The 26,113-nt window shown below is 41.2% G+C and overlaps 2 protein-coding genes across 5 annotated transcripts; one reads left to right on the top strand and one right to left on the bottom strand.

Annotated features, from left to right (window-relative positions):
• Window positions 1-384: 384 nt before the first annotated feature.
• On the bottom strand, window positions 385-25,440 carry msnb (moesin b). 3 transcript variants are annotated; one of them, XM_063190356.1, is made up of 17 exons: window positions 25,281-25,440; window positions 24,886-25,150; window positions 24,115-24,267; window positions 23,796-23,989; window positions 17,064-17,147; window positions 16,835-16,930; window positions 16,301-16,423; window positions 15,256-15,407; window positions 14,784-14,867; window positions 12,231-12,377; window positions 11,705-11,801; window positions 11,349-11,512; window positions 8,393-8,523; window positions 7,567-7,727; window positions 5,869-5,961; window positions 3,789-4,019; window positions 385-1,564 (listed from the first exon to the last, which is right to left on the bottom strand). In XM_063190356.1, exons 4-17 carry the CDS (start codon window positions 23,805-23,807, stop codon window positions 1,400-1,402), a joined length of 1,740 nt encoding a protein of 579 aa, XP_063046426.1. In that variant the 5' UTR covers window positions 23,808-23,989; window positions 24,115-24,267; window positions 24,886-25,150; window positions 25,281-25,440; the 3' UTR covers window positions 385-1,399. The 3 variants fall into 3 exon arrangements, with proteins under 3 accessions (XP_063046426.1, XP_063046425.1, XP_063046427.1); XM_063190355.1 differs by having other exon boundaries at window positions 24,945-25,150; XM_063190357.1 differs by having other exon boundaries at window positions 3,789-3,944; window positions 24,945-25,150.
• LOC134440326 (zinc finger C4H2 domain-containing protein) lies at window positions 18,351-22,593 on the top strand. Of its 2 annotated transcripts, none has more exons than XM_063190358.1 (5): window positions 18,351-18,575; window positions 19,216-19,387; window positions 20,563-20,750; window positions 21,119-21,281; window positions 21,739-22,593. In XM_063190358.1, the coding sequence occupies exons 1-5, from the start codon at window positions 18,430-18,432 to the stop codon at window positions 21,850-21,852; spliced, it is 783 nt and encodes a 260-aa protein (XP_063046428.1). In that variant the 5' UTR covers window positions 18,351-18,429; the 3' UTR covers window positions 21,853-22,593. The 2 variants fall into 2 exon arrangements, with proteins under 2 accessions (XP_063046428.1, XP_063046429.1); XM_063190359.1 differs by having other exon boundaries at window positions 18,355-18,575; window positions 20,563-20,735.
• Window positions 25,441-26,113: the final 673 nt, after the last annotated feature.

Genomic DNA, 26,113 nt, shown 5'->3' with positions numbered 1-26,113 from the left:
TCACTTTCAATGTTATAGTCACACACAGTACACAGTACAGGGAATTTTTTATGTCCCTGCCCCTCAGTGCAGTGTGTCCAGTCTAACCACTGGGCCCTGCTCCCTCTGAAGCTCCTCCACCAACATCCTGAAGCCATCTACAGCAATGCACACCGCCTGACAGGGCCCCCCATGGGGTAACCAAATCCTCCAGAGATTTATGCATTTGAACTGAATGTGTAGCTGCAAGTGTTTTGTCGCAATGACGTGACACAACAACCCAGAAACTGGGTCAAAAGTTTCCTTTTGGGAACACAGTGTCTGTTTATCCGAAGTTGGTTTATGTAAAACTTTCCCGCAGTCAACTCGTATTGAGGTGTTTCATGACAAGACCAGCTGCACGGTTTCATTCATGTTTAATAAGAAGACGTGAAAGTCCACTGATTGTGAGTTAGGGCCAAAACAGACACAGATTGGTTTTTTTTGTTTTTTTTTAACAGTAGACAGTAAAAGAAAAACATATTAAAACCCAACTGATCAAATAATATAAACACTACAGACATTTAGTGCTGAATCTGCATGAACTACAAGGCAGTCAGGTAATATTGTAAACATCCTCAGAGAGTTACGCAAATCACTGGTTAAAGGTCAAGTCTGCCATGATGGGTTCTTTAGTCGGCCGTTCAGTGTTTGCACTCATAAAAATGTCCGGCGTTTGTACACAGATCTCGCTCTGCCAATGGAAAACAAAACAAATTGGTACTAACAGCCCCATTCAGTCAACACGACCGGAACACAGAAGCACTGGCGTCATAATATGATTGGCTAATGTTGAGCCCAACTATCAACCAACCCCCACGTCTCAACCAAACCCCAAATCAAGCTCTGCACTATTTCATTATTTTATACCGCATAAAGGCTTGTTTTTCTTTATTTCTGTAATGTCATTCACAAGTGGAAACACAGGGATGTACAGGTGCAGTATAGTTTCACTGCCACAACACACTCATCATTTCCTCACAAATATTTGCGTAAATATACAGAACATCTGCAGAATATATTCTCAACTATACGTATATAATATATTTTCACTCTGAAACTTCTCAAGCAATCAAGTCTCAACATTGTCAGGGTGGGAACTTAAAGCGATGTGATAGATGAACGTTTTGACTTACCCAACAATACATGGCTGCAAGCCCTACAGTCTCTCACTACTACCAACACACACAAAGCATTACTGTAGCAAACAGACAGTTTGTTGTCTTAAATAGCATGGAAGTGCAATTTAAGTGAGTAATTCCCATTTGGCATTTGGATAACAGTGCACAGTGTACTTCTCTGTAGATTTAGTTATTACATCATGCCTCACCACAGCCACAATGCAATCAACTTTTGAAAGGGGGGGTGGGGGTGGGGGGGATTACATGGACTCAAACTCATCGATGCGCTGCTTTGTGTTGCCTTGGCGGATTTGACGCAGGGTCTTGTACTTGTCTCGGCCGGCCTTTACGTTCTCGTCATGGATCAGATCATTTGGAGTTTTCTTGGTCTCATCACGGGCATCTGCCAGCTCAGAGCTCAGCACCTGGGTAAGGAACGATGCATTAAAGGGTAAGTTACGATGCATTAAAGGGTAAGGAACGATGCATTAAAGGGTAAGTTTGAAGTCCTGTTTTCAGAAAATTTGTGATAAAGTACAATGGGTAGGATCAGAATTTGAACACATGAGGGGGTGCTGTGGCGCAGCGCGCTAAGCCCCCCACATTTGGGCTTGCATTGCCCATGGGGACCCCCGTTCGGGTCCGACCGGGGTCATTTCCCAACCCTGCCCCATATCTCTCTCACATCCATTTCCTGTCTCCTCTCATACTGTACTGTCATAATAAAGGCCAAAAACCCCCCAAAAATACTTTTGAACAAAAAAATTTGAACACATGCGAGAAATGTTGGTTACTGTGGTAATCAGCCACCTCCCTCCCACCACCACCACCACTGCAATGGCTGAATATGGTAGGTGCAAATGAACAATCATACCGGAAATGCTTTTGTTTACTAAGACAAGGAATTCACACAGTGGTCAGTGGTGCATTTTTTGACATGTCAGTGGAGTTGGACAAAAACTATGACTCCTGTATTTCATCATCATTATTTCCCCCTGGGATCAATTAAGTTACTCTACTCTCTCTGTCTCTACTGTACTCTACATAAAATCTGAAAACGTGGCTTAACATCTAAAATAAAAATGTAGCTCTTTAAAAACACAAAGTGGCGTGAGCAAGCCTTATCTTGTTTAAGGGGTGAGAGTTAAGTTTTTTCTGTGTTATTCAATTACATTGTGGAATTTTTTTCCAATCGCCCATAGCCACAGCAAGCTCATAACATCTAGAGGTGTTGAGTGTTGTATTAACATAATGGTCTGGGATCTGAGAGGTGGTTGTAACAGTTTATCAGCCAAGGCCGAAAAACACAGCAGCAGGCCAGGGGATTCAGTGTCCTTGAAGACAACAGCTTTGTTTTTGTTCATAAAGCTGTCCAGTTTGGCGCCTGGACGAGGAAAAGCTAAATTCAAAAAAATCTCCCGTCAACATGACCACTTACAGTTCCCCTTTGAAAACTACATTATTTTGTATAAGTGTTTCAGAGGACTGGCAATCCAAAATTAGTTTTTGTCCATTTTCATGTTGTCATTGGAGCCTCTGCTCATGCAATTCTTCAGCTGTTAAAGGGCAAGTTCAATGATAGACATTTACACCCATTCTCACTTTACATTCATTTTACATACACATGTCACTTTATATTTACAATGCTTCAGTCAAAGACCACCAGACCACCTGAACATGTACTTTAAAGAAAACGATATTGAATAACTAAGTCTGATAATCCTTCAAAATAAGTATGCACCTCTAGCCTGGCGACACCATCCTATGTACTTCCACCCAAAGATTTTGGCTCCGCACATAGTCTGGCAAAGGCTTCCTAGCTCATTTCGCTCACTGTTTAGCCAATCAGCAAACAGTTGAAAGTGGTGACGCAGAACTCAGCCGCGAAGTCCGTTACAGATTGGTTAAAGTAGCAGTATTCACACTTTTGTCTTGTTATTTGTATGCTTTTGCAACATCATATCGTAACAGTCATGCTAATAAAGCACAATTTGAATTCTGATTTGAATTTGGAATTCCAATGAATTTAAATGGCAGAGTAGGCTCAGACCATCTCCCACCCTCCATGAAGAGGGATTCCTCTTAGCTTCCACCAGACTGTTTGATGGGAGTCAACAGTCGGCTTTCGCCAAGGCTAATGCACTTCACCCATGATCGGACTATACCAGGGGTGGGTAACTTTTTTCATTTGAGGGGCCACTTGATTTCCCCCTGCACTGAAGGCCTTTATTAAAGGTGGCCACCTTTACAACAGACCCCACCTTCACTTGATTGTAACTTATAAGATTGCTTTTGTAACTGAGGTGTTCTTGCGCAGTCAGCCACTCAGGGCACGAACCCGTCACCTCCCAGTCAGCGCAGATCAAGTATGGAAGGCACAGCACAATACCGCTGAGCTAAAGGACCAGTCCGATAGCGCAGCGCTACCAATACTGTATAAGGCTTCGGGAGGGAGGTTCACTAATGTTTTACTACACTCTGCTAGTTGGCCTCCATTAAACTTCACAAAACATGTCATATATTTCACATAAAACTGCATAACATAAAAATGTTATCTTGGATCGGATAAGACGGCCTCACGGTCCTTAAACGGCCCGTGGGCAATAGGTTCCCCACCCATGGAGTATAGACTGTGTGCACTGTTCTCACCAGCAGGCGTTTGTGCAGGCTCTCGTTCTTGGTGGCCTCGGTCATGCGCTCCTCCTCACTGCGGTCGCGGATTGTCCCAGAGGCTGTGAGCTCTGCGCTGGCCTCAGCGCTGGTCTCGTCATTCTCATCGTGGTCGTTTTCTGTCTGGTGCAGCTCCTGGATTTGGACCCCCAATAGCTTAGTCTTCAACTTGTCTTTCATCCTCTCCAGGTCACTCTCAAACAGGTAAGCCTGTTGCGATACTCATACATACACACAAGGCTTGACATTAACCTTCTTGCTCACTGTCTGGCCACTGTGGCTAGTGGTTTTCCTCGACTCACGAGCCATTCAGCCTTGCTACTAGCCACAGTTTTCTTAGCAGTTCTATTTTATACCATGACACTATACGTCTAAGGATGAAGTGAAAAAGTAAGATCAGTGCCATTGATCCAGTGTACTATATAGAAATATATCAGACAAATAAAAAAGTGAGTAGCTTAGAAACTTTTAAACAACAATTGAGGCACAAGAGGCCAAGCTTCAAAAAATAGGTTACTCTGATATGGCATACCCTACATGTCAAAGGGGATAGTGAAGCTGAAATTATTACTAGCCACAGCCGAATTTTACCAGTATTTGGCTGGTTAGCAGATACCAATGTCAAGCCTTGCGTACCCCCACATGCACTCCAATCAACCACACCACCAGCCTCCCCACCCAGACATACTTATCTTTTTACTTCAGAAACACTTTACTTTACCAATCAGCAATAATTATTTTATAAGAAAACTAATATTTTGTTTATAATAATTTGACTTAAATAATATTTTAACTACATATTACAAGTGGTAGAGCAAAAATACTGACCGCTTAATTATAGCATTATATCAAACAAGTTTGTACTGTCATTGTCTACAAATAGCTCGAGTTTTGTGGTGAAACGACATTAGCATTACAAAAATGCAACATAACATTACCCACTTATTACCCATTTGTGAAGAACACTGTTACCAAGATGTTCTTCTGCACTAAGGCCATATCCATGACTCACAAAACTTGATGATCCATTAATTTAAATATTCATGCAATGCCAATGTGCTCTGGATAATCAGCTGGAGACTCACGGCACTCTATACACAGTATTATAAAATGGGTATAAAACTGTCATATCGGCTGTGTTTCCAGCAGTGTTTTTTAAAAGAGATGTTTAATTTAGGTCTTGATGTTAAGAATTTACACCATGTTACGATCGCTTCCAGAGTATTTTTTTAGGATTATAATTACTGTGTGTGTGCGTGTGTGTGCCCTGCCTCCAGAGCTGATGTGTAAATGTGGGGATGTGTATGTGTGTATGTGTATGTATTTGATAGCGCTTTGAGTCAACTTCATAGTTGTGATACTGCGCTATATAAATGCATGTTGTATGGTATTGTATTGCTTATAAGGCTCTGTCTACAAAATATAAGTATGTTGTTGCACAATCAACCATTTCTAGCAGTCAGATCAGGAAGTACAAGCTACTGTCTGAGTAAAAACGTATTTCCCAGGAACACACTGGAAGCTGCATTTCTTAATTCCTCCTTAAAAGGTCCAGTATGTGATTTTAAGTATGAGATTTTAGTTGTTTATTTTCTAAATGTATGCTGCCCATTCACAAATCTAATATTTTCATGAATATTCACTAAGTAATAAACTAAAAGTTACTGCTCTGACTGAAGTACAGTAAGTTTTGCAGCCAAAGATACCTATGACTTGTAATTCAAGATCCATCAGTTCAAGTATGCAAAGTGCACATTTCGGAGTCAAATGGATACTTAGAATTGATGGTGGTGGTAAATATTTATGAGAAAGAAAGCATTTGCGAATGGCAGCATCACGTCTGTAAACCAACTACTAAAAAATGACATATTCTTCCGTTAATCCTCTTCCCTTTTAGTGACAGTAAAGCTATGAGGCATTAGATATTTTTTATAAAGCATGATAAGGAGAAGCATGCATCTCTCTCTCTCTCTCTCTCTCTCTCTCTCTCTCTCTCTGTCTCTCTCTCTCTCTCTCTCTCTCATGCTTTTCTCCCTGAGGGAAGGAAGAGGACCCTCACCCTTTTCTGCCATTTTCTGGCCTCATCCTCCTTCTTCTTCTTGGCGTCCTCAAGGAAGGAGATCTTTGAAGTGAGTGCCGCGACCTCGGTAGCCTGCCGAGGAGGAGACAGAGTGGTTAAAGTGGTAAATGAGGACTGCACACGGTGGTCTGCCTTGCGGTAGTAGTGAGCTTTTCATATCCAGCGGGAAAGCCCAAAGCCCCACTGCTCTTGTGATGTTTTAAACGTTGAGGGATTTCGATTCCCCTGTCCTGTTCATAGTGCAGTGTTCAAAGTGATGTGTTCAACATTACATAACACATGGTAGATGTGACATGATGGCTCACTACAAAACTGCAGCGACTCAGCATGGATCATGGTGCTCAAGGTCAGAAGGTCATGTATTCCTTTTGTATTATTATTTTTTTATTATTATTTATTATTTTTTATGTATTTATTTAATTCCTTTTGTATTTATTCATTTAATTATTTATTCCATTTTCAGAAGAACAGGTTCTGTCTATAAATAGGTTTCTGCTAAAACATCTAGGAAACATTATATTAAAATGGCATAGGCTTATGTCCTGATTGGCATGCATCACATTTCATTCACGGTGAGGACAAGCTATAATACATTGGTAAATATGACTCTGCTTTTGTCCTTTGAAGGAGATATGTTTTTGTTGTGTTTGTTGTGCAACCGAATGGAAGCGTTACCTGAATGTGGGGCTATTAATGTTCATGATACGCATCATCCAGTGTCAAGTAAAATGTTAATGATTCCCCTCTCACATCACCTGACTACATAACAGGCTTTTGTGCATCTACCAGATTGAAGCCTGAGGGCAAAATCGTCCTTCTACTGACCCCACTTCCAGAGTGAAACACATTTCAAACGATCACTGCCAGGTCTCAGGAAACCCGATTGCAATAAAGATCGGAAACACGAGTAGATGATGTTTGTTGCTTGCTTGTCTCACATCCTGTGGTTTCAATTCTCACTGTGACTTTCTCTGTAACTGCATCGTTTTAGGTCAGGGTGCACTGACATTATAGCCCTTCACTTCTTCAAAAGCTCTGTTGCTTTTCTAAGAAAAAGCAAATGAGCAAATGGCACACCCTCCTCAGAAGTTTCAAGATGCCCTCAACATAAAACCAGGCTGGAAGCAGAACGGAGGATCTAACATTTATAGTGTGCCTTGCTCAGCTCTTTTTCGTTTCTTTTTTCCTAGTTGCTCTGTATGCTTGTCATGACCTTGCCTTAGTTTGCTGGGTCAGTGTCATGCACTGAACATTCTCTGTAAAGGAGAACGCCTTCAGCTGACAAACAAGTTTGAAAAAAGATCTGCATCATGTTGAAGTTTTTGACATTATTTTGATATTATTTGGAATTGTCATCCAACTAGTTTCATCATACAAGTAAATAGGCTACCTCGAGAAATTGGCTGTGATTAGGTATAACTTACACCATATAAGAAATATTGGTCAGGGTTTTTAGTCAATTGCAGAGACTCTACAGTTCACAACACTACTGTAGGGATGTACTGAATCATGGATTTGGTATATCCCTACACAATAACGTGTCGTTCGGTCTGTCCATCCTTCTGCCTGTCTGTCTGTCTTTCTCTTTGGGGAGTGTTGCATGAGACATAGGTCTGTGGACCTTGTTACTGACATTCTGAAGCAGGGATCACTATGTCTGTAATGTGGCCACAGTACCAAGTTCTCCTGGTTCTTCTGCTGGTTCTCCGACTGCTGCAGGAGCGAGGACTTGGCCTCCTCGGCCTCTCGGCGGTCCTTGTCCAGGCGCTCAGCCTCATCCTGGGCCACCTTGCGCTCCTTCTCCAATTCCAAGGCGCGCTTAGTCTGCTCTTCCAGCTCTGACGGAACACACACACAAACACACAAGTGTAAGTCCCGGGTTCAGAAAGTAAAAATCTAGCCAGATATTTCATCTCAACCAGCCATGCATCAGTTGCTTGTAATGAGTATTAAGGTAGACCAATTAGTCTGTAAAGGAAACTGTGGCAGGGTGTTTACGGTATTCTGAAACACGTTTTTGATACATCACCACAAATGCATGCAAATATTACACATATTAGGATCGACACAAGAGGACATACTATATCCACCGTAATAGTCATTCAACAGTAATTTCATTTTGGGTCTTAGTATATCCGAATAGCACCCAAACCTATCGCCTGTGAAGTATGATGCAGTGGGTTGCACAGGGGTGAAATGCCTGGCTCTTGTCACTGCAGCATCACATTACATTTAACTGGCATTTTTTTATCCAAAGCAAATTAGTTATTACAGGTTATTAGTCACAGTCCCTGGTACAATGCCCTTGGTTCTCAAGGGCACTTAAGACATGGACGAATGTGTTGGTAAGGGCTACTGGTAAGGGTGGGATTTGAACCTGCAACCCTCTGATCCAAAAGCAAACCCCCTAACTAGTAGGCCTTTTGCCACAGCAAATAAATGTTGATTAACGTCTTCAGGCGTGGGTAAACAAGACGAGGTGTTTGCTGAACTATGTTCTGACCTTCTTGGGCTTTTTTCGTCTGCTCCTCAATCTGTCTCAGCCTCTCCATCAGCTCCATGGTCTCCCTGGCGATCTTCTCCGTCTCCTTCTCTGCATTCTCTCTCTTCTTCTTCTCGTTTTCCAAAAGGGCTCTATAAATAGAGACGTCAGCAAACAGCAAGGACATCAACATGAATTCAGTGTTAGGTGTGTCAAAATCAGCTTTGTACAGCAGCATTTCAAATAACATTCATAATGTGAAACCACTAGACAGTAAACACAATAGTCACAAAGAATTCAACCAATGATTTTATACTGATTACCACTCAAAAGATCAACATAAAACCAAGAACACATGGTCAAGATATTTTGAGTGTTAAGACCAATGACTAGACACACCAACACTAGGATCAATACAAAACAAAACAAAAAGACAGCATAATGTGTTTTCCCAGTTTAGTTGTACATTCCTTGTGCATAAGTAGCGCTAAGTAGCCTCTGGGAAAGTTAGCAGTGTCGCACTAAGTACAGACCAGAGGGTGTTGCAGCAGCAGGCTCATTAGACCTTAGCCTCAGATCCTAATAGATCCTGAAATAGTCCTGCATCAATCACAGGAACTAAAACGTTAACAAATTTAAGATAAAAATAGAGAATAAATTCTGGCATTAATCACATGCTGCTGGGTCGATTGCAAGTACAGTACGTGAACATACAGTAGCAGCTTGTGTGTGTGTGTGTGTGTGTGTGTGTGTGTGTGTGTGTGTGTGTGTGTGTGTGTGTGTGTGTGTGTGTGTGTGTGTGTGTGTGTGTGTGTGTGTGTACTGTATGCTGCTTTGAGCCGGACCAGCTAAGCTCACAGCGTTTCAACATCCTAACAACCACCCTGTGTTCAAGTATTGCAATTTCAGCTCCACTATTTGCCTTTCACTACAGTCGTTTGGAAAACAAGTTGTCACTGTTTAAACAGAACAAAAAACCACCTCCCTTTTTAAATACATGAAGACAAAATTAACTCCACTGCATTTTGTGTGTCATTTTACGCCATACTGACAGGTTAAGGATGGGTTTGGTCTGGGCACACTTTAGCATTCTTTAGTTTAGAAACATATTGTTTTATCTACGGGTGTGTCTTTTACAGTGGTTCTTATGAAGAATATCGTGCTGTTATATTCACAAAACTAGCTAGAAACAAATATCATTATTTGACAGCATATATCCTCATGGAGTGTGTTAATACAGCTAAGTAATAGTCCAAGCCGTGGAAAGATAGTGAATACAATTAGGTATTTGTGTCATACTGACAGATTAGAAGTAGGGATGGGTTTGGTCAGGGCACAGTTTAGCATTATTTATAGAAACATAACTTTGATCTACACAGATGTGGAAAAAATAAAATCTACATTTTGCTTGCGTGAGGTTTGCCACTCACGATGCTATAACGAACGCCTATAAATGACAGGTGAAAAAAATGTCACATAACATGCAAAATCATTACTTGTTTGATGAAAAGATTCTGTTCTTAAAGGTCCTAAGATTCACCTGTTGATATTACTGGTAGTGGTGATACAACAGTTGATTAATTAAAACACTGCCTCGTGTACATCTCATTCTCTCCCTCTGCTCAAGCTTAATTATGAAAGTTCACTTCACTCACCCAAGCCTGGGCCATTCCAGATGTTATTCCTCCTCACAAATGGAGTGAGTCTATTCCCCGCTACATCACTCTATGGCAAGTTCATTGGACAAGTGCCTGTACTCGGTATGTCTTGCCAAAAAGACATTCATGTTGGGAGAGATCATGCAATGACTGGCTAGATGTATAGCCTTTTATACACTACCCTATTTAACAGAGACATGTCATGGCAAACTATCAAAATAAATGTATCACATTTTCCCAAAAACTTGAGTTATTGCTGTCTTGGCTAACATTCTTATCCAGCAGCGATTAATTGCTCCTCACAAACCGTGAGAAGGACATCTGCTTAATTTCAAATCCTAGCTCTATTGAGGAAAAACTTTTTAGAAGACTATAAATGTTCCAGTATGAGAAAAATGAATGTGTGTTTGGAACACTGAACTTGAGTAGAGCCAAAATGTGTTCCTGCTAGTGACTTTGTAGAGTTGATATACACCACAGTTACTGCAGTCCAAAGTCATGTCAACCTTTTGTAACACAATGCATGCAAGTTGCTGCGTAGCCCCTTAATGCACGCCGTACCTCCTGAGGCACACTGTAATAGACATTGAAAGTTAACTACTATAGTACTACACTACAGTGACAGTGCACAGGGCCTTTAGTAACACAGTACGACTTGGTCATTGCCATTCTGGTAACAGCTAATTTATAATGCCGTGTCTTAAGGGGTTAAGGCAGTTAACAAGTAGTTCTCACAAGAGAACTAAAATGTGCCCAAATAAGGTATTTAAATATCTCTTAATCATTCCTCTGTTGCACTTTGGTCATTAAGCTGAGAGAGAGGAGAGCATTTAGTAAGGAATAAGAAACGTGCGAGACCACCCATATACGCTCTCATATCTGACCCACCTGACAACAGCACTATCAACAGCACTTACTGTGATACGAGTTATACAAGACCCAGTGATTCTTCACATCTGCATGGAATATTCAGAACTTCCAGCAATTTTATACGTGTGTACACTGTGTGTTTTGAGCAGGTTTAGCATAGGAATAAGACCTTTTTCAACAGGTAACACATCATCTTAAGCAAGCTCATGAATGACCGATAAAACACTATTAACTGTAAGATATCCTAAGTAATTATGCAGGCATATGATATCAATCATGCAAATTATGTCCAGCCAGTGGGAAAGGTCCCAACCAATAATAGCACATTGGCTTCGACAAATGCAAGTATGCTGATTAAAACTGAACCCCTAGAAGGTGAAAACATCTGCATGGATTTGGCAGCAGTAGGCCCCTATATCCTAATTATTCCTCAACCTTGTTCCTCTCACCTCTCCTGCTGTCTCTTTGTCTTCTCCTCTTTGGCCTGGGCTCTCATCTGCTGCACCTCGATGGTATCGGGCTTGCGTCTGCGCATGTAGAGATCGTGGTTACCCATGCACAGGGCCAGGATACGCTTGTTGATGCGTAGACGTGGAGCGTAGAATATAAAGTCCTGTCAACGACAAAACAACTAGTTGACTAAACAGCGAAACTATCACAATGCGTTTATTTTCCATTTTTTTCTCCTACATTTCCTATGTTTAGACAGTATTTAAGCAAAATGTAGGCAGCATCGCATGCACTCAAATGCAGAACTACAGCAACCATAAACATGTTTTTTTTGTGGTGATGTCAAGCGGCATACCGGAGACTTCTTGTCAATTGGCTTGATGACAAACTTCTTGTCGTTGAATGAGATGTTTCTTATCTCACTCCATGGAAATCCGATTTTTGGGGTCAGCCTGAGGGGTGTGGAAGAAACAGACAAAAGAAATCAATTCCAGATCAATAGGCCGGAAAGCTAAATCACTGCTGAAGTGGACAATACGAGAATAGGAGGCAGTGCAGAGGGGATAAATGTTATCTCTGAATAGGTAGAAAGATCAGGAAGCGCGCTCAACACCTTGTCTTCTTATTCTTTACACTGGGTGCTTAACTTCGTCAATGACTGAACTCAATTCTCAAAAGAAAGTGAATAAAGAAGCACTCATCAGATTTCTTTTTTCATTTTTAATCGCCTCACATCACAGACGTTTCGGGCTTACACCCTTCTTCAGTCTGAAATGGCAAATCGCCATTTCACACTGAAGAAGGGTGTAAGCCTGAAACGTCTGTGATGTGAGGCGATTAAAAATTAAAAAAGATCTCTGAATAGGTCACACCTTACTTACTTGTCTGATCGCTCGTAAATATTGAGTCCCAAGGCATCAACACCCAACCACAGTTCTGAGCCTTTCTTATTCTTGATGCTGAAGTAGTTCACGCCATACATCTCTAGGTCCTGGGCAATCTTCAGATACTCCACCATGCCGTCCTCCCTGGTGCATCACAAGGGAAATCAATAACTTGTCTTTCGTTGACTAGTTTGTTTAATTCATTCATAATTAGTCCAATGTGTTAGAACGATATGATAAATTACATGTTTTTTTGTTCACAAGGGAAATCAGTGACTGAGTGAACTTGCCAGTATTTGATTTCAAATGTTGTACTCTCTGTTGTATTCTCTGTTATATGAAACATCAATCTGAATTTGTATCTATCTAATCATTTCCACCTTATTTACGGTGGTTTAATGACAAACTTGGCGCAGCATGTTCTGCAATAAAAAAGCTATGATAATTCTCCTCACACTGTGCAATAAATCTGTCTTTTTTATGGCTTGAGCCTATGCAGGCGACCACAGGAAGACCCAACCCGGCTAATGATCCTTAGTATGGGCTAAATTGGAGGTCGGCGTGCCCTGCTGTTGGCTCCTTGCCCACGGGATGCTGACATTTAACTGCAGCACTGTGTCCCCTCGTCTGTCCTCCTCAAGGCTAAGACTTAGACAAAACCTAGTCTCTGATTCCCTTCCCCCTAATACAGCAGGCAAGTCATGTCACAGACACCCGTCATGTTACAGATATATTTGCAAAAGGGAAAAAGAAAAAACAAAAGTGCCTCAATTTTAGTATCATCTCATAAAAGTTGCTATTACAAAGACAACACAAAAGGTGGCTTTCTTTAAGAAATTCTTTAAGAATGCATTTCCAATGACTGCACACATCATTATGCCAAAGATTTGACTTTGGTATTTGGTCAGAGCACAGTCTTGGCCAATAATATTACTTCAACCGTATGATATCTGTTACTTACAGTGACATCAAAATTAATATGTTTTGGCTCAAAGAATAACACCCAAATGCATGTTCATCTTTTCATTTGTCTTGCATGTACTGCAAAAATGACAGACAGACTGATACACAACTTTGTGTTGCACCATCAAGACGTCTCCCTAAATCGCAGCACTGGACACAGACACACCTCTTTTTACATTTAGATTTCCAGATTAGTTTGTATAATGCTATTCAGGAAAATACTTGTGGCAGATTGCTCCTTCTAGAGAGATAACATTACAACCTAACCACCAACATGTTCCCTGACTCCTCTATCTTTTAGCATTTCTATTCAACCTTTTACTAAGCAAGATATTGAATGCAAGCCAAGGTGATGAGTATTGCTGTTATGCAAAGACACAGAGACGTGTAGTCTTTCCTGGTCCTAACCAGCAGAAGTTACCCAGGACCTACTGCATGAAATCAAATGTTTTTGGTACGGTGCATCTTTTCGTACTTCAGTCAAGAGGTCTGTAAGATGGACTGAAAAAGATGATTCGCCTCAAAACCGTGAGTATTCTAATCTTCCATGGATTTAGTCTGCAACAGTGGCCAAGCATCTGACTGATGGGAGTTGACATCACACTCTCTAAAGCACTCCGGCCTGAGCCCTGGTGAATTCTTTCTCCCTGTTGTAGTTCTACTACTTGGCTCATGGGGGCACTGCCAACACTTCTCCAGCTATTGTACTTCACTGACAAAAACACTTGAGCCTCACAGTATCATCATCACTTCAGAAGATCAACTTTACACCTATCACTCTTGGCACTTTACGACATTCTAAATGTCCATTGCAAACCACAGTTAAACTGAATAAAAAGAGGGTGCAAGTGGTTGTGCCAGTCCACTAATGATTACAGACTTTTGGCCGGTGTGGCCAAGAGACACAGCACGATCTGCCTTGGAGTCAAAGGCCTCACAGTTATGGTAATGCTAGTGGAAAGTTACTGACTGTTACGTCACACTGGGCACCAATATATTCAGTGACCTAAGAGATAATGGTTATGCCAGGAGAGCACACCCACTAAATGACTGACAATATCCTCTGAGTCAAAAAGGCAGCAAAAAAACTAGATGATCCCTTGCAAAGTTGCACAGCTGATAGGTACTGTAAACAGATACAGTGGTTATATAGCCATCATATTACACTCCTGTAAACACAGAATGTGTGGGTGGGTCAAAGACGTCCAACATGTCCTTCAGTGCAATGGATACTTTTGCTTACTGTAAATGCAAAAAAGAGGGTTTAAAAAAAAAATTTGGCTTGGCTTTCATGCATTCACTTTTCATTTTTTTTTTTGAAATGTCATGTTTTTCACAGTTACAGTGAGCAAAAGCATCTGTTAGCACTGAAGGACTGTGTAATGTTGGACGTCTTTGACCCGGTTGCTTCCATCTGTGTTCCTTGTTCCCTTTTAGACTTGTGGAAGTGTGAATGTAGATTGTGCAAACTCCTGTGTATCTGTCCATGTTTAGATTTTAGAGGCTTTTAACATGGATGAATGTGCTACTTCCCATGTTTTTCTTTTCCATGTTTAGTGCTAAAAAAAGAGAAAGATGATATCTTACCTCAACACGCCCCTGTGTTGTTTGTGCAAAACCATGATACGTTCCTCCCACTGTTCCTTTGTGAGTTTATGCTGCTCGAGCACTCTGTTGGCAGGCACAGATACATGCTTTCATAGATATATAACTGATACATAACATAGCAGTAACAAAAGCTCAACACACAACAGTTTTGGGGGCTTGTTGGCAGCCCAAGAGGTAAGACATTCCCATTTTTTAGCCAATGCAATTGCAATACATGGATCATCACTAGTTGAGCAGGGGGATCATTTCAGAGAGCAGCATTACTCAATTACCTGGGTATGTTAACTCTAAGCAAGGGGCAAATCTTATAATAAAAGAGGCATTGCTTTGATTTAAGGATGAACCTGAAAGTCAATCAGGGTAAATTCAGGTTAGTCAGTCACTAAATCACCTTTTTAAAAACATGTCCAAATTCATGATAGTCTATGGCTGTGCATCTAAGTTTGCCCACCTCTGAGGGAGCAGCTTGTCTCTGCACAGGTAGCCTGGCACGTGGTAGTCCTTGTTGTAGTCTCCGTATTTGGTCTGCACAGCGTAGGAGGCCAGCAGCACGGCGGTCTCCGGAGGACAGTAGATGTCGTCGTTGAGGATCCCCTCTTTGACCTGCAGGAAGAGGATGACATTTAGTGGGAAATTCCTGAGGGTCCTGCCTGCGGGTCCCATGAGATTCCCCTTTGATGGAAGTCACGATTTTATCAATAAAAAGGAGTGGACAGGATCCGGAATAAAATTCAACGAGACAGGAGCGAAAATGCGGATCAGTGATTTTCAGTGGGAGCAAGATGGGATTGTGAATCATTCAGGTGAGATGGGGTCTATTTTTTTCTCTGGGATGGGAATGAGAAAAGGATTGAAAATCTACCCATTTGTCATGCCTTAACCCTGTGGCTGTGTGCATAAAACCTTGAATATATGCTTTCATATGATATAACCATTCCATTAATTGTTTAATAACAATTCACTTGCATGGCTAATAAACATATTTACTTTTCCAGTGAATGTCAAATATGTACAGGTAGCAATATTAAAGGGACACTGTGCAGGAAATGGTCAAAAAAGGTACTGCAACTATGCTGCTCATTGAAACTGTGTCACCTATTGCCAAATTTGACCTTTTCATGATAGATTACGAAGTAATGAAGTAATATTTTCTAGTATGGCCCAAGTACAGTCATTTTTGCAGCTAAAAATGACTATTTCTGGAAATTCAAAATGGCGGACCATGGAGAAGATCCCCCTTTTCATGTATGAAAAGTGCAATTTTTCCAGTCATAATGAATACTTAGAATTTCATGGTGGTGGTAAATATTCATGAAAAAGGTAACATTAGTGAATGGGTAGCATGAATTCTGGAAATAAACAACTAAAAATCTCACACAGTGTCCCTTTAAGGAACAAAATGCTTGGTGTTTGGGACTGTCTTTTTTCTGAGACATGAGTGAAAATCCTCCCTCTTGTCATGCTCTGACTCATGAATTTCTTTGTCATGCTCTGACCTGTAGGAAGAACTGGCGCTGGGTGGTCTCCTGAATCAGCTCCTCTGTAACCTCCTCTGGGTAGAACTTGGCACGGAACTTGATCAGAAGAGGGTTCTCCTTCCTGACATCCTGGGCTGTCACCTATTAAAGAAAAGTCAAAGAAAAAGAAAATGAAAGAATTTTTGCTCTGTGCGAGATGCCGGTGGGAAAGACGATAGGTAGTGGTCATTGTCTATTTCCTGTGGGTTTGAAACGAAAGCTCTACACAACATGGCTAAGTAGCCTACTAAAGGCTAATACAGTCTGTTTGAAGCTGACAAAAAGATGCCTGATTAATCTGCAAAATAAATGTGAACAAATTCCAAGTATGCAGTATGCAATTACATTAATTACAACAGAACACATTCCAAACCTCACAGTGCAAGACTAAGCTAAAGCAATCCCCTACAACTGTCATGCATGTCACTGACGCTGTTGCCAACTGAGAACATGGCTGATGAATTGTTACATGACAGACTATTAGGCCCACAGTTACAGCATGCAAGCACAGACCCTCTTTGTGAGTTTGAGCCACGTTGAGAATCCCTTGCTGTCCTGGTACTGGAGCCCAAAGAACCAGATCTCTCTCAGCCCAATTGTCTTGACAATCTGCAAAGTTAAACAAAATAGAGAAGAAAAAAAAACAACTTAACCCATTCCTCTCACAAATGTCATGTTCTGTTGAATATGAATTGTCATGTGTATTTATTAGTTGCCATAGCCAACTGAGCTCAAAACATACTTGATCAAAGAGTTGTTTGCCTGTGGTGCTAGGCTGGATAGCAAACTCCAGCTCTGCATCCATTGTAGTGACTCGTACATTTATCTGTTGGAAAGGGGAATAACATTTGAGGGAGCCTGGAGTGTTTTAACAGCCTGCTGCATCACAACAGAAAAAAGAAGTGGCAGCCATTTTCTTGATGTCTGCCACAGTGTGTCAGCTTGCCATCTGCTCGTTTTCAACCCTGGCGCAGAAACACTGAGTACGCTATCTTTGAATAGGCCTCCCTTGATCCTGGCTTTTTTTTTAAAATCATAGTATCCCAAGCCAAGTGTTCCATCCGTAAGATGTCTGGAAAAGTCAAGGTCCTTGTTTAATCCAGGGAGAACTTCGAAGCAAAACAAATAATTAACTGCAAGGTCAAGGCAGTTTGGAGCTGGAATCTCTAGAGTGGAAAAGTTTTTATTTTTTTCCCTTCAAGCACCACCACTCAGGTTTCACCTTAAAACATGAATTAGTACCAGAGCTGCTCCGATAGCAGTTTGAGTTTACATAAACCTACAGCCATCCAGCAAGAAAGGAATGAAACTCACTTCTCAAATAGCCAACTGACTGTCAGATAGATTAAGTTGTTTTGCACAATATTTTGGCTTACTAACTGCACTGAATGGAGGAAACTATTTTACCATGAATAAAGAAGGATAACTAAAAGCACTTCACAATGTTAACAAAATCACATGAAGCATCTTTGTCTGTTAATTGACAACAAGACGTCCACCTCATTTGTCTGTAACAATTTTCTACCTCTAAACATTACTTGTTCAATAACAAATTCATATATCTTTTAATGTACCGGTACTAACCAAGCGGCGTAAAAAATAAACCATTACTTACAGACATTTTGGCTATTTTTATGGTCCTTTATTTCAGAAAAGTCTACCAGGTCCCCCTGCAGTAGTCCTCGCTCCACCGAGTCATATGAAAGTGCTTGCAATATTTACAAGGATTACCCTTAATTAAACCTACCCATTGTGTTGGTGAAGGGGACTTTTATCCCAACTAATCCAATGGCAGCTCTGGAATCTAAGATTAGTCCCCACAGCACTGCACTTTTTCTCCACTGTGACAGCACAGGCCTATGTAGGCTATAGGCCTTAGGGGTGTGTTTTGTTTCTTCAATTGTTGTTTTTTTTTCTTCTCACGTTCTTGTTTGAACTCTTGTCTAGGTCTACAATATAATGATGTGAACAATGATAAAAGGGTGCACGTCACCACGTTTCTTATAAAACAATGTAGCACCACTATCTGTGGCAAGGATGTCTGGAAATAAATCAAAGCAGGAGTGAAATCTGTCGCGCATGCGCCCTTGTGTACAGTCGACTACTTGATGTCACGACGTCTCATTAGCTTGCAAGATATTCTCCGGCGCATATTTGAAGTTGTCTCGCGCAAAGAAGGACTTTTAGCTTGGTGTGCAATCATGACAGAAGAACAAGAAATCATGTGCAAATTAGAAAACATCCTGGAAGTAAGGTAAATCCCTCTGTTGTCTCTCCAAAATGAATGTCTGCACGTCATCAGGTATAACACTGGTGTTAACCTCTGGATTCGGTGTGGCTACTAGCAGCCCTCGCTATGTTATAACAACTAAGGGCGATTAAAACATCACCGTTGCATGTGCATTTTCAGAAGGGAAAGACCGCATTTGTTTCGTGCATTTCCACTATATATGCCTGTATTTGTCGGTGCATGTGATGATTTGAAGGATGAGCGAGTTAGCTGGCAAGCTAACAACAACAAACCAGCTGTTGTTAGCGAGGTTTTTCAGCGGTGAACAATGGGGGAAGCGAGAATCGGCTGTACTGACAAGAATAGATTGCTGTTATCATACATGACACCAATGACAGTCAAGCACACCTGCTAATTTAGGGGTTTTTAAACGAGCGTAATGCTTTTTACAAATAATGCATCTGCTCCCAAACGAGAACATTGTAAACAACGGGGTATTTGACCCGCAGCATCAGGCTTTGTTAGGTGATTTTTGAATAAATGGAGGGCGCTTGTCACATATTTGCTTTTTTAAAAAAGTAAACTGTGTCTAAAATGTGCGTCAGTCATGCATGACCACTATGCATGGCATGTGCAAAAATGCATCTCGCATTCTGTGTATTAGGAACAAGACTGTCCAGATGCAGAAGATCAGGTCCCGTCTGAAGACCGAGTTCGAGGCTCTGGAGTCGGAGGAGAAGCACCTGAGGGAGTACAAGCAGGAGATGGACCTGCTGCTGCAGGAGAAGATGGCCCATGTCGAGGAGCTGAGACTCATCCATGCAGACATCAACGTGGTAGGCTAATTAATTATGACCCCTCTGGGTTAGGTCCGTCCAGGCCAACTGAGTCAGAGCTTATTAGGATGTGCCATACAAAGGAACGAGATATCTTTTGACATGACAAGATGAGATGCCTGCCACACAAAAGAAAGGGATAAAGACTGCGTTTTTTTAATGTTTCCTTACACCTTGATTTTTAGCACTAACAAATAAAAAGTCGGACCAATACGAGTAATATTAAAGCATTGATTGCTGTAGTAGGCTCGTTAAAGTGCTGTTATTGTGCATTTCTGCATAATGAACAGTATTTGCATATACAGGGCTCCAGTTTCATTTGGAAATTCTCATAATTGGTGCATCTTAAAGGGGTATGCCACTATTTTGGGGCTTAATACAGTTAAAATCGTTGGCCAGGGTTTATAAAGGTGGTAAAGTGTCTTATTTTTCATGTAAGCCGTTATCTTGCTTTAAGACAAGTTAAAAGAGGGAATATGTCGCTAAGCTAGTGAAAGTCAATGTATCCGTGTAGCATGCTACAATGCTACACGGATCCATTGACTTTCACTAGCATAGCGACATATTCCCTCTTTTAACTTGTCTTAAAGCAAGACAACGCTTAACATGAAAAATAAGACACTTTACCACCTTTATAAACCCCAGCCAACGATTTTAACTGTATTAAGCCCTAAAATAGTGGCATACCCCTTTAAGTTTCCACATGCATTCAGTTTTATATTAGGTTTTTTTTTTCTACCACTCACCCAAAGGCTGATTGTGGATACATTTGCAGGTCGATACGACATGATGTGATATGATTTTTTATTTGATTTTATTTGATTTTGATTTTTTATATTATTTTTTATATGATCTTTGTCAGTTTTCACTGAAATTCATGTTTGCATCCCTGAGCAAGAAGCCATGCATATGGCATCACAAGACTATCCATGTGCCTTGCATGAGGCTGCATAAAAGGCAATATTTTATCGCATGGTGTACAAGAGTTACAGAAAATTTAGTTTGATATTGCTCCAGACACTCAAATTACCATTGACACAGACAATTAACAAGATAAGACGCAACCTGACCAGGCAAGACACAGTTGTTGGTTAGTAGGCTGGTAATGTTCATGTTGTGGCTATTTGCAGCTGTACAAGCGTTGCCATAATGTACCAACTATACTTTGCCTTCAGATGGAGAGTACGATCAAGCAGTCTGAGAACGACCTGAACAAGCTGCTGGAGAACACGCGGCGTCTGCACGAGGAGTACAAGCCCCTGAAGGACCACGTGGACGCCCTGCGCATGGCCCTGGGCCTCCACCGCCTGCCCAACCTCAGCGAGGAGGAGGAGAAGCTGTCACTCGAGTCAGTCACCCAGAGGCGTGTAGAGACACACTCGCAAACACTCAAACGCTGCCTGCCTGACACATGTGCTCATTCGCACTTGAATGCACTTGGGCATTCAGTACACACATACAGACTCGTGCTCAAATACGCACACATACCCCATATACTGTACCTCGCAGGTTTATTGAACACAAAGACAAAAACCAAGACAAAGCCGAATGATGTAGAACATGCACAATCACTTCCAAAAAAAATTAAGTGTTATTTCTCAGAATAAATGATTAATCAGCAAGGTTCCTTAAAGCATATAGAATTTATCATATTTTGGACAATTCAAACCTAATTCTAAAATTGCAAACTGTTGTTTGTTTTTATTCTTTTTTTTGTCTGCCCTTTTGCAGTTACTTTGAGAAGCAAAAAGCAGAGTGGCTGAAAGAGCCTCAAGAGCCGATCATTCCAGAATCCTTGGCTGCAGCTGCGGCCGCTGCCCAGCAACTGCAGGTCTCCCGGAAACAAGATGCCCGGCAACCGGCAACCTTCCGGCAGCAGCCTCCCCCAATGAAGGTTAGCAACCTCACCAACACTCCACTTTCACCCCACTCTCCCCCCAACCCCTATCCTCAAAGAGGACTTGTTGTTTTTCTGCCTTGCTCTCAAGGTTTCGCCTGTATCAGCTCTGCTGCAGGTGCTGGCTTTTTCCTGGTAGAAGACCCGGCTGGGAGTTTTTTTTTTTAACACGGCTAGTCAAAACTTTTTTTCACCGCTTGCTGCTAGACTTAGATTTATTTTATCCAACAACTTGTTTCGCAATGGTATCAAATTAGCTTTTTTATTTGGATGATTATAGGGTAAGTTTTAGTAGCTCATGTGTTTTTTTATTTTGAAAAAAAAAGGACAATTTTTCCTTTTTGCAGCCATTAAAAAGCTAGGGTTTGAGGTAGGTTGAATGTGGCTTTTAAAACATCAGTAATAATAGTGTTATTAATCGGAAATATTGTTTCTCTCTACACCCTTCCCTCAGGCTTGTCTATCCTGTCATCAGCAAATTCACCGCAACGCCCCGATCTGTCCACTCTGCAAAGCCAAGAGCCGCTCTCGCAATCCCAAGAAGCCAAAGAGGAAGCCGGATGAGTAAACAGACCCCGTCCCCTCCCCTTCCCCCTCTCTTGGCGCAGTGGTTTAGAAGTTCTCCTTCTGACATTATCAAGCTCATCATCGTAGACCGCCAACGTAACCAAAATCCCATGTCTGAAAACCATGGGTTCATGTGTCATTGTTTAGTTTTTTTGTCAGATGCCTAGTCTTTTGTTTAAGTGTACTTAACGTGTTTAATACTTGATACTTGCTTTGAATCTCACATCATGACTGTAAAGATGGCAATAACTGCACACATGCTTAAATGCTAAACCGCGGGGGTTTGGCATGTAGTTTGTATTGTAATGGGAAAAATAACTTTTTGCCAGTAACTTTGAAATGCAGTATTTTAACGTCACATTACTCCACCTCAGATCAACTTCAAGATGTGTTTATTATGTGGTAATGGAAGCTAAATTAGAAGAATTTGTCAGTGGAACATTTCAGCTATAAGTGTTTTTTTGTATCTTGTTATTTTATATGCATGCCAAAAGTGATGGATATGGTTCTGGATATCTGTGATTATGTTTTCTCAATTGAAAGGGACAGCTGTGATGTTGGTAGCTAGCAATGGTGTCTTTACAAAAGGCAAAGGTGAGTGTGGTTCTAGTAAAGTGTAATATGCCAGTACAGTTTTTCTTAGAAAAAGTTGGTTGGTTTGTTATGGAGTAAAACTCTTGTGGCCAGTATCAGAAATAAACATTGGTTTATTGATGTTGTAATGGCATCTCACTTGACTTGATTTCGAAAAATATGGACAGCTTGCTGTCATTTGCATATAATATATGTGTACAAAAATATAAATACAGTGGAGAAAATAAGTATTTAATCAGCCACCAATTCCTCCCACCACAAAGATGAGAGAGACTTGTAATTACAGTATCATCATAGGTGCACCTCAACAGAGAGACACAATAAGGGGAATAATCCAGGAATCACATTGTAGGATTTTTTTGTTAATTGATAAATTCCTATGTAAAATAAGTATTTCGGTCACAAACAACTACTGTAGCTAAATTGGAGACTGACTAAATACGTTTTTGCCTTATTGAATGCCTCTTCTGAATTTTGATTGATGATGCCTAAAGGTGCACTGTGTAAGAGTTTTTGTTGTTTATTTCCAGAATTCATGCTACCCATTCATTAATGTTACCTTTTTCATGAATACTTACCACCATCATCAAATTCTAAGTATTCATTATGACTGGGAAAATTGCACTTTTCATACATGAAAAGAGGGATCTTCTCCATGGTCTGCGATTTTGAATTTCCAGAAAAAAAAGTTTTAGCTGCAAAAATGGTTACCAGGGCCATACTAGAAAATATTAGTTTATTACTTAGTAAACTTTCATGAAAAGATCAAATTTGCCAGTAGGCAACCCAGTTTCAATGAGCAGCATAGTTGCAGTACCTTTTTTGACCATTTCCTGTACAGTGCACCTGTAAAGAGAAATTCCTGTCAATTTTGACATGCAGTTTTATTGGTCACTCACTACCCTTGATTTTTCAGTACCAGACAATATAGCACTTTTTTGGTCAGCCCTTTGGGAGATCCTGGCCATTCTAATGGCGGCAGGTTTTTTAAAGGGAAAAAAAGTTTCTGAACTCACTCCAAATATCTTGTAGCCTCCTGAGCAGCAATAACAACTGCATGTTGACATCAACAAGAATTCCCCTTTTAACCCCTTAAGACGCGGCTTTATGAATTTGTTGTTACCAGTATGGTAATGACCAAGTCGTGGTGCATTACTAAAGGGCCTGTGTTGTGTTATAGTATTGTAGTGCTATGATAGTTACATTTCAATGACTATTACAGCGTGCCACTGGAGGTACGGCGCGCATTAAGGGGCTACTTTACTCTCAGTTCAGGAGTTATATGTCTGATGCACAAACAAAGACATTGAGAAGGACACAACGTGGTGTGCAGTGCCGCAAGTTTTTTACCCTTTGATTCATGTGTCCCCATCAAAGCCACGGGCTAAATCCCACCGAACGCGGGCAGAGGACAGGTCAACTGGAGTGTCTTTATGCCCGGCCAGTTTCTCTTGCCTGGCCTTCAGTGCCTGCCAGAGGAGAGCAGGGTCTTCTGTTGGCCTGGGCAGCTCTCGTATCGCCTCTCCTATCACACAAATGGAGTTCTGCAACGCATAGCAAAAGAACAATTCTCTGTAGCCAGCCTCATAGCAAAAACAAAATGTACTTCATTGTGAATACCCATTCAAAGATAGCTGTATGTCATATATATGTAAAGCAGAGTGGCTACCCTATTAAGCCAGCGGGATTGGATTTCGCCCTCTAGAAGGGGAGAGCGGAGTTGGGTCATCTTCCTCCTGATGAAGTCATCCCGCGCCAGCTCAACCTGTTTGACCTGGCATGACCTGCAGTGCCCAGGATCATGGAGCTCCGCTGCTGCAGCCTGCATGTGAGTGGGAAGGAGATAGTAGGCCTACAGTGTTGCGTTACTTACAGTAGCTTATCTACATTACCTGTTACAAACTTATATTATACACCTTCTAAAGCATGAAACAAATCCAGGCACGAAAACCCCTAAGTCTTCTGTGAAGTTAAAATATGTCATTAGCAGAAGTTTGTTTTCAACATATGTATGCTGCCCGTTCAGTTTCGATAGCAATAATAAACTAATATTTAGTCTGTCAAAAGTACAGTAGGCCTAGCTAATGTCAGTGACTTAGGCCTAATCCAGTTAGTCAAAATTGTGCATCATGGAGAGGATGCACCTACCGGTATTCATGTGTTTGCAGTAGGCCTAATCACAGGCTACTATTATGGTGATTGGCTCACTTGGAGAAGGGGACGCAAATGGGTAGGGAAATTAATTACAGAAACAATAGCCTAACTTGTAATATCTGGTACAGGCTGACTGTGACTAGCCTGTCCTTTTCAGCTGTGCTTGCTATTGCTAATTAAATATTAGAATATGGAGAATAGCTACAGATGTAGGAGGATAGCCAACGTGCCCCAATAAGCACCCAAGGCTTCAAGTTGCAACCAATATCCAGTAGGCTAGGCCCACCTAAATAACGTGAAGTCCTTTTGGTTAAGAAAAAGTAGATTCGTAAGCATCCAGCATACCCTCTTCAACGTCTCTCTGAAAGCTATCATTTTCACCAAGTTGCTTAATTGAAGTGGTACTACAGCAGCTTCCCCGCAGTCGGCGTTTCGGCTGTTGTTTATCTCCCGAGGTTCGCAGTCATCTTTTGCGCGCGTGATATTTCGGATCGTTTTCTCACAGTATCTCCTCATGGCAGTGTCTTCGCAAAAATGCTGGGTGCAAGAACCTATATCGAAAAGTAGAGTGAAAGAAAAGGACTAAGCTTAGGTCAGCTGTGGTTGCATACCCTGCTACTCATAACAGTATACATACCGTATTACGAGTAGTGCTACAAAATAAAGGGGGTGATAACTTACTCTCCATGATCAGTCGAATCATCCGATTAGACTCCTCTTCTGAAAACTAAATACATTTGGTGTAGTAGTAGGCCTAGTACACATTTCATTACACTGCCATTACAACTTCAAGGAATCGAACTAATGTTTGATAGTCAATTCGCTGTATTGTCTTGGCAACAGTTTCTACACCCATACTGCCACCTAGTGTAATGGAGTGTGGAGTAGCAACTAAATGGTCCAACTCAGCATGCCACCAGTTTCTGGATGTTGTGGGCCTACAAAGAGGATACACAATGTTGTTTACCATTATTGAAGGGAATTTGTTTCAAATGGTACAACAGTTGAATAAATAACGGTTGTTGTTTTTTAAATAGATATGCAAAAATACAGGGGAATTTTAGGACATCTGATTTCATTGGGAATTATAGGCCTACCTTAAAATATGACATAATTGTGCAGGGTGAGCGTTGCTTGAATGAACATCAATTGGTAAGGAGGAGGCAATGCATAATCCTTTGATTAAAAACAACAGGTGTATTCGTGACGGCGCATGCAGTCTACGCAGTGCGTATGCGCAATGCGAAAATATGATGTATTCTGGTTAGAAATTCATTGAAATGGCAAAGTGCGCGCTGCACAGGCTGCGTCTGAATGCGCATTCAGGAATGTGCCAAAAATTTACCGGAGCCATTTGGCCAACTTGGAGTCTCTTTCAACAGCTCTGCATTATTGGGCTGTGGTCATCCAATAATTTTGGTTCGTTTGTGCATGATTGTGCAGACAAAATTATTGTTTGTGCACAAACCTCCTTGAAGATATAAAACTTCTAAGAGGTTGGTGACCTTATCACT

This window comes from Engraulis encrasicolus, chromosome 23 (assembly GCF_034702125.1).
Source record: "Engraulis encrasicolus isolate BLACKSEA-1 chromosome 23, IST_EnEncr_1.0, whole genome shotgun sequence".
NCBI lineage: Eukaryota > Metazoa > Chordata > Actinopteri > Clupeiformes > Engraulidae > Engraulis > Engraulis encrasicolus.
This window is presented reverse-complemented; position numbering and strand designations above follow the sequence as displayed.

Excerpts from the sequence above, each read along its gene's own strand:
- LOC134440326 (XM_063190358.1), top strand. The coding sequence starts at position 18,430 with ATGTCACGACGTCTCATTAGCTTGCAAGATATTCTCCGGCGCATATTT. Across the intron at positions 20,751-21,118 it reads CTCGAGTCAGTCACCCAGAG|TTACTTTGAGAAGCAAAAAG; the intron begins GCGTGTAGAGAC and ends GCCCTTTTGCAG. Across the intron at positions 21,282-21,738 it reads AGCAGCCTCCCCCAATGAAG|GCTTGTCTATCCTGTCATCA; the intron begins GTTAGCAACCTC and ends CCCTTCCCTCAG.
- msnb (XM_063190356.1), bottom strand. Across the intron at positions 16,424-16,834 it reads GGCTCAAACTCACAAAGAGG|GTGACAGCCCAGGATGTCAG; the intron begins GTCTGTGCTTGC and ends TTTCTTTAATAG. Across the intron at positions 7,728-8,392 it reads GACGAAAAAAGCCCAAGAAG|AGCTGGAAGAGCAGACTAAG; the intron begins GTCAGAACATAG and ends GTGTTCCGTCAG.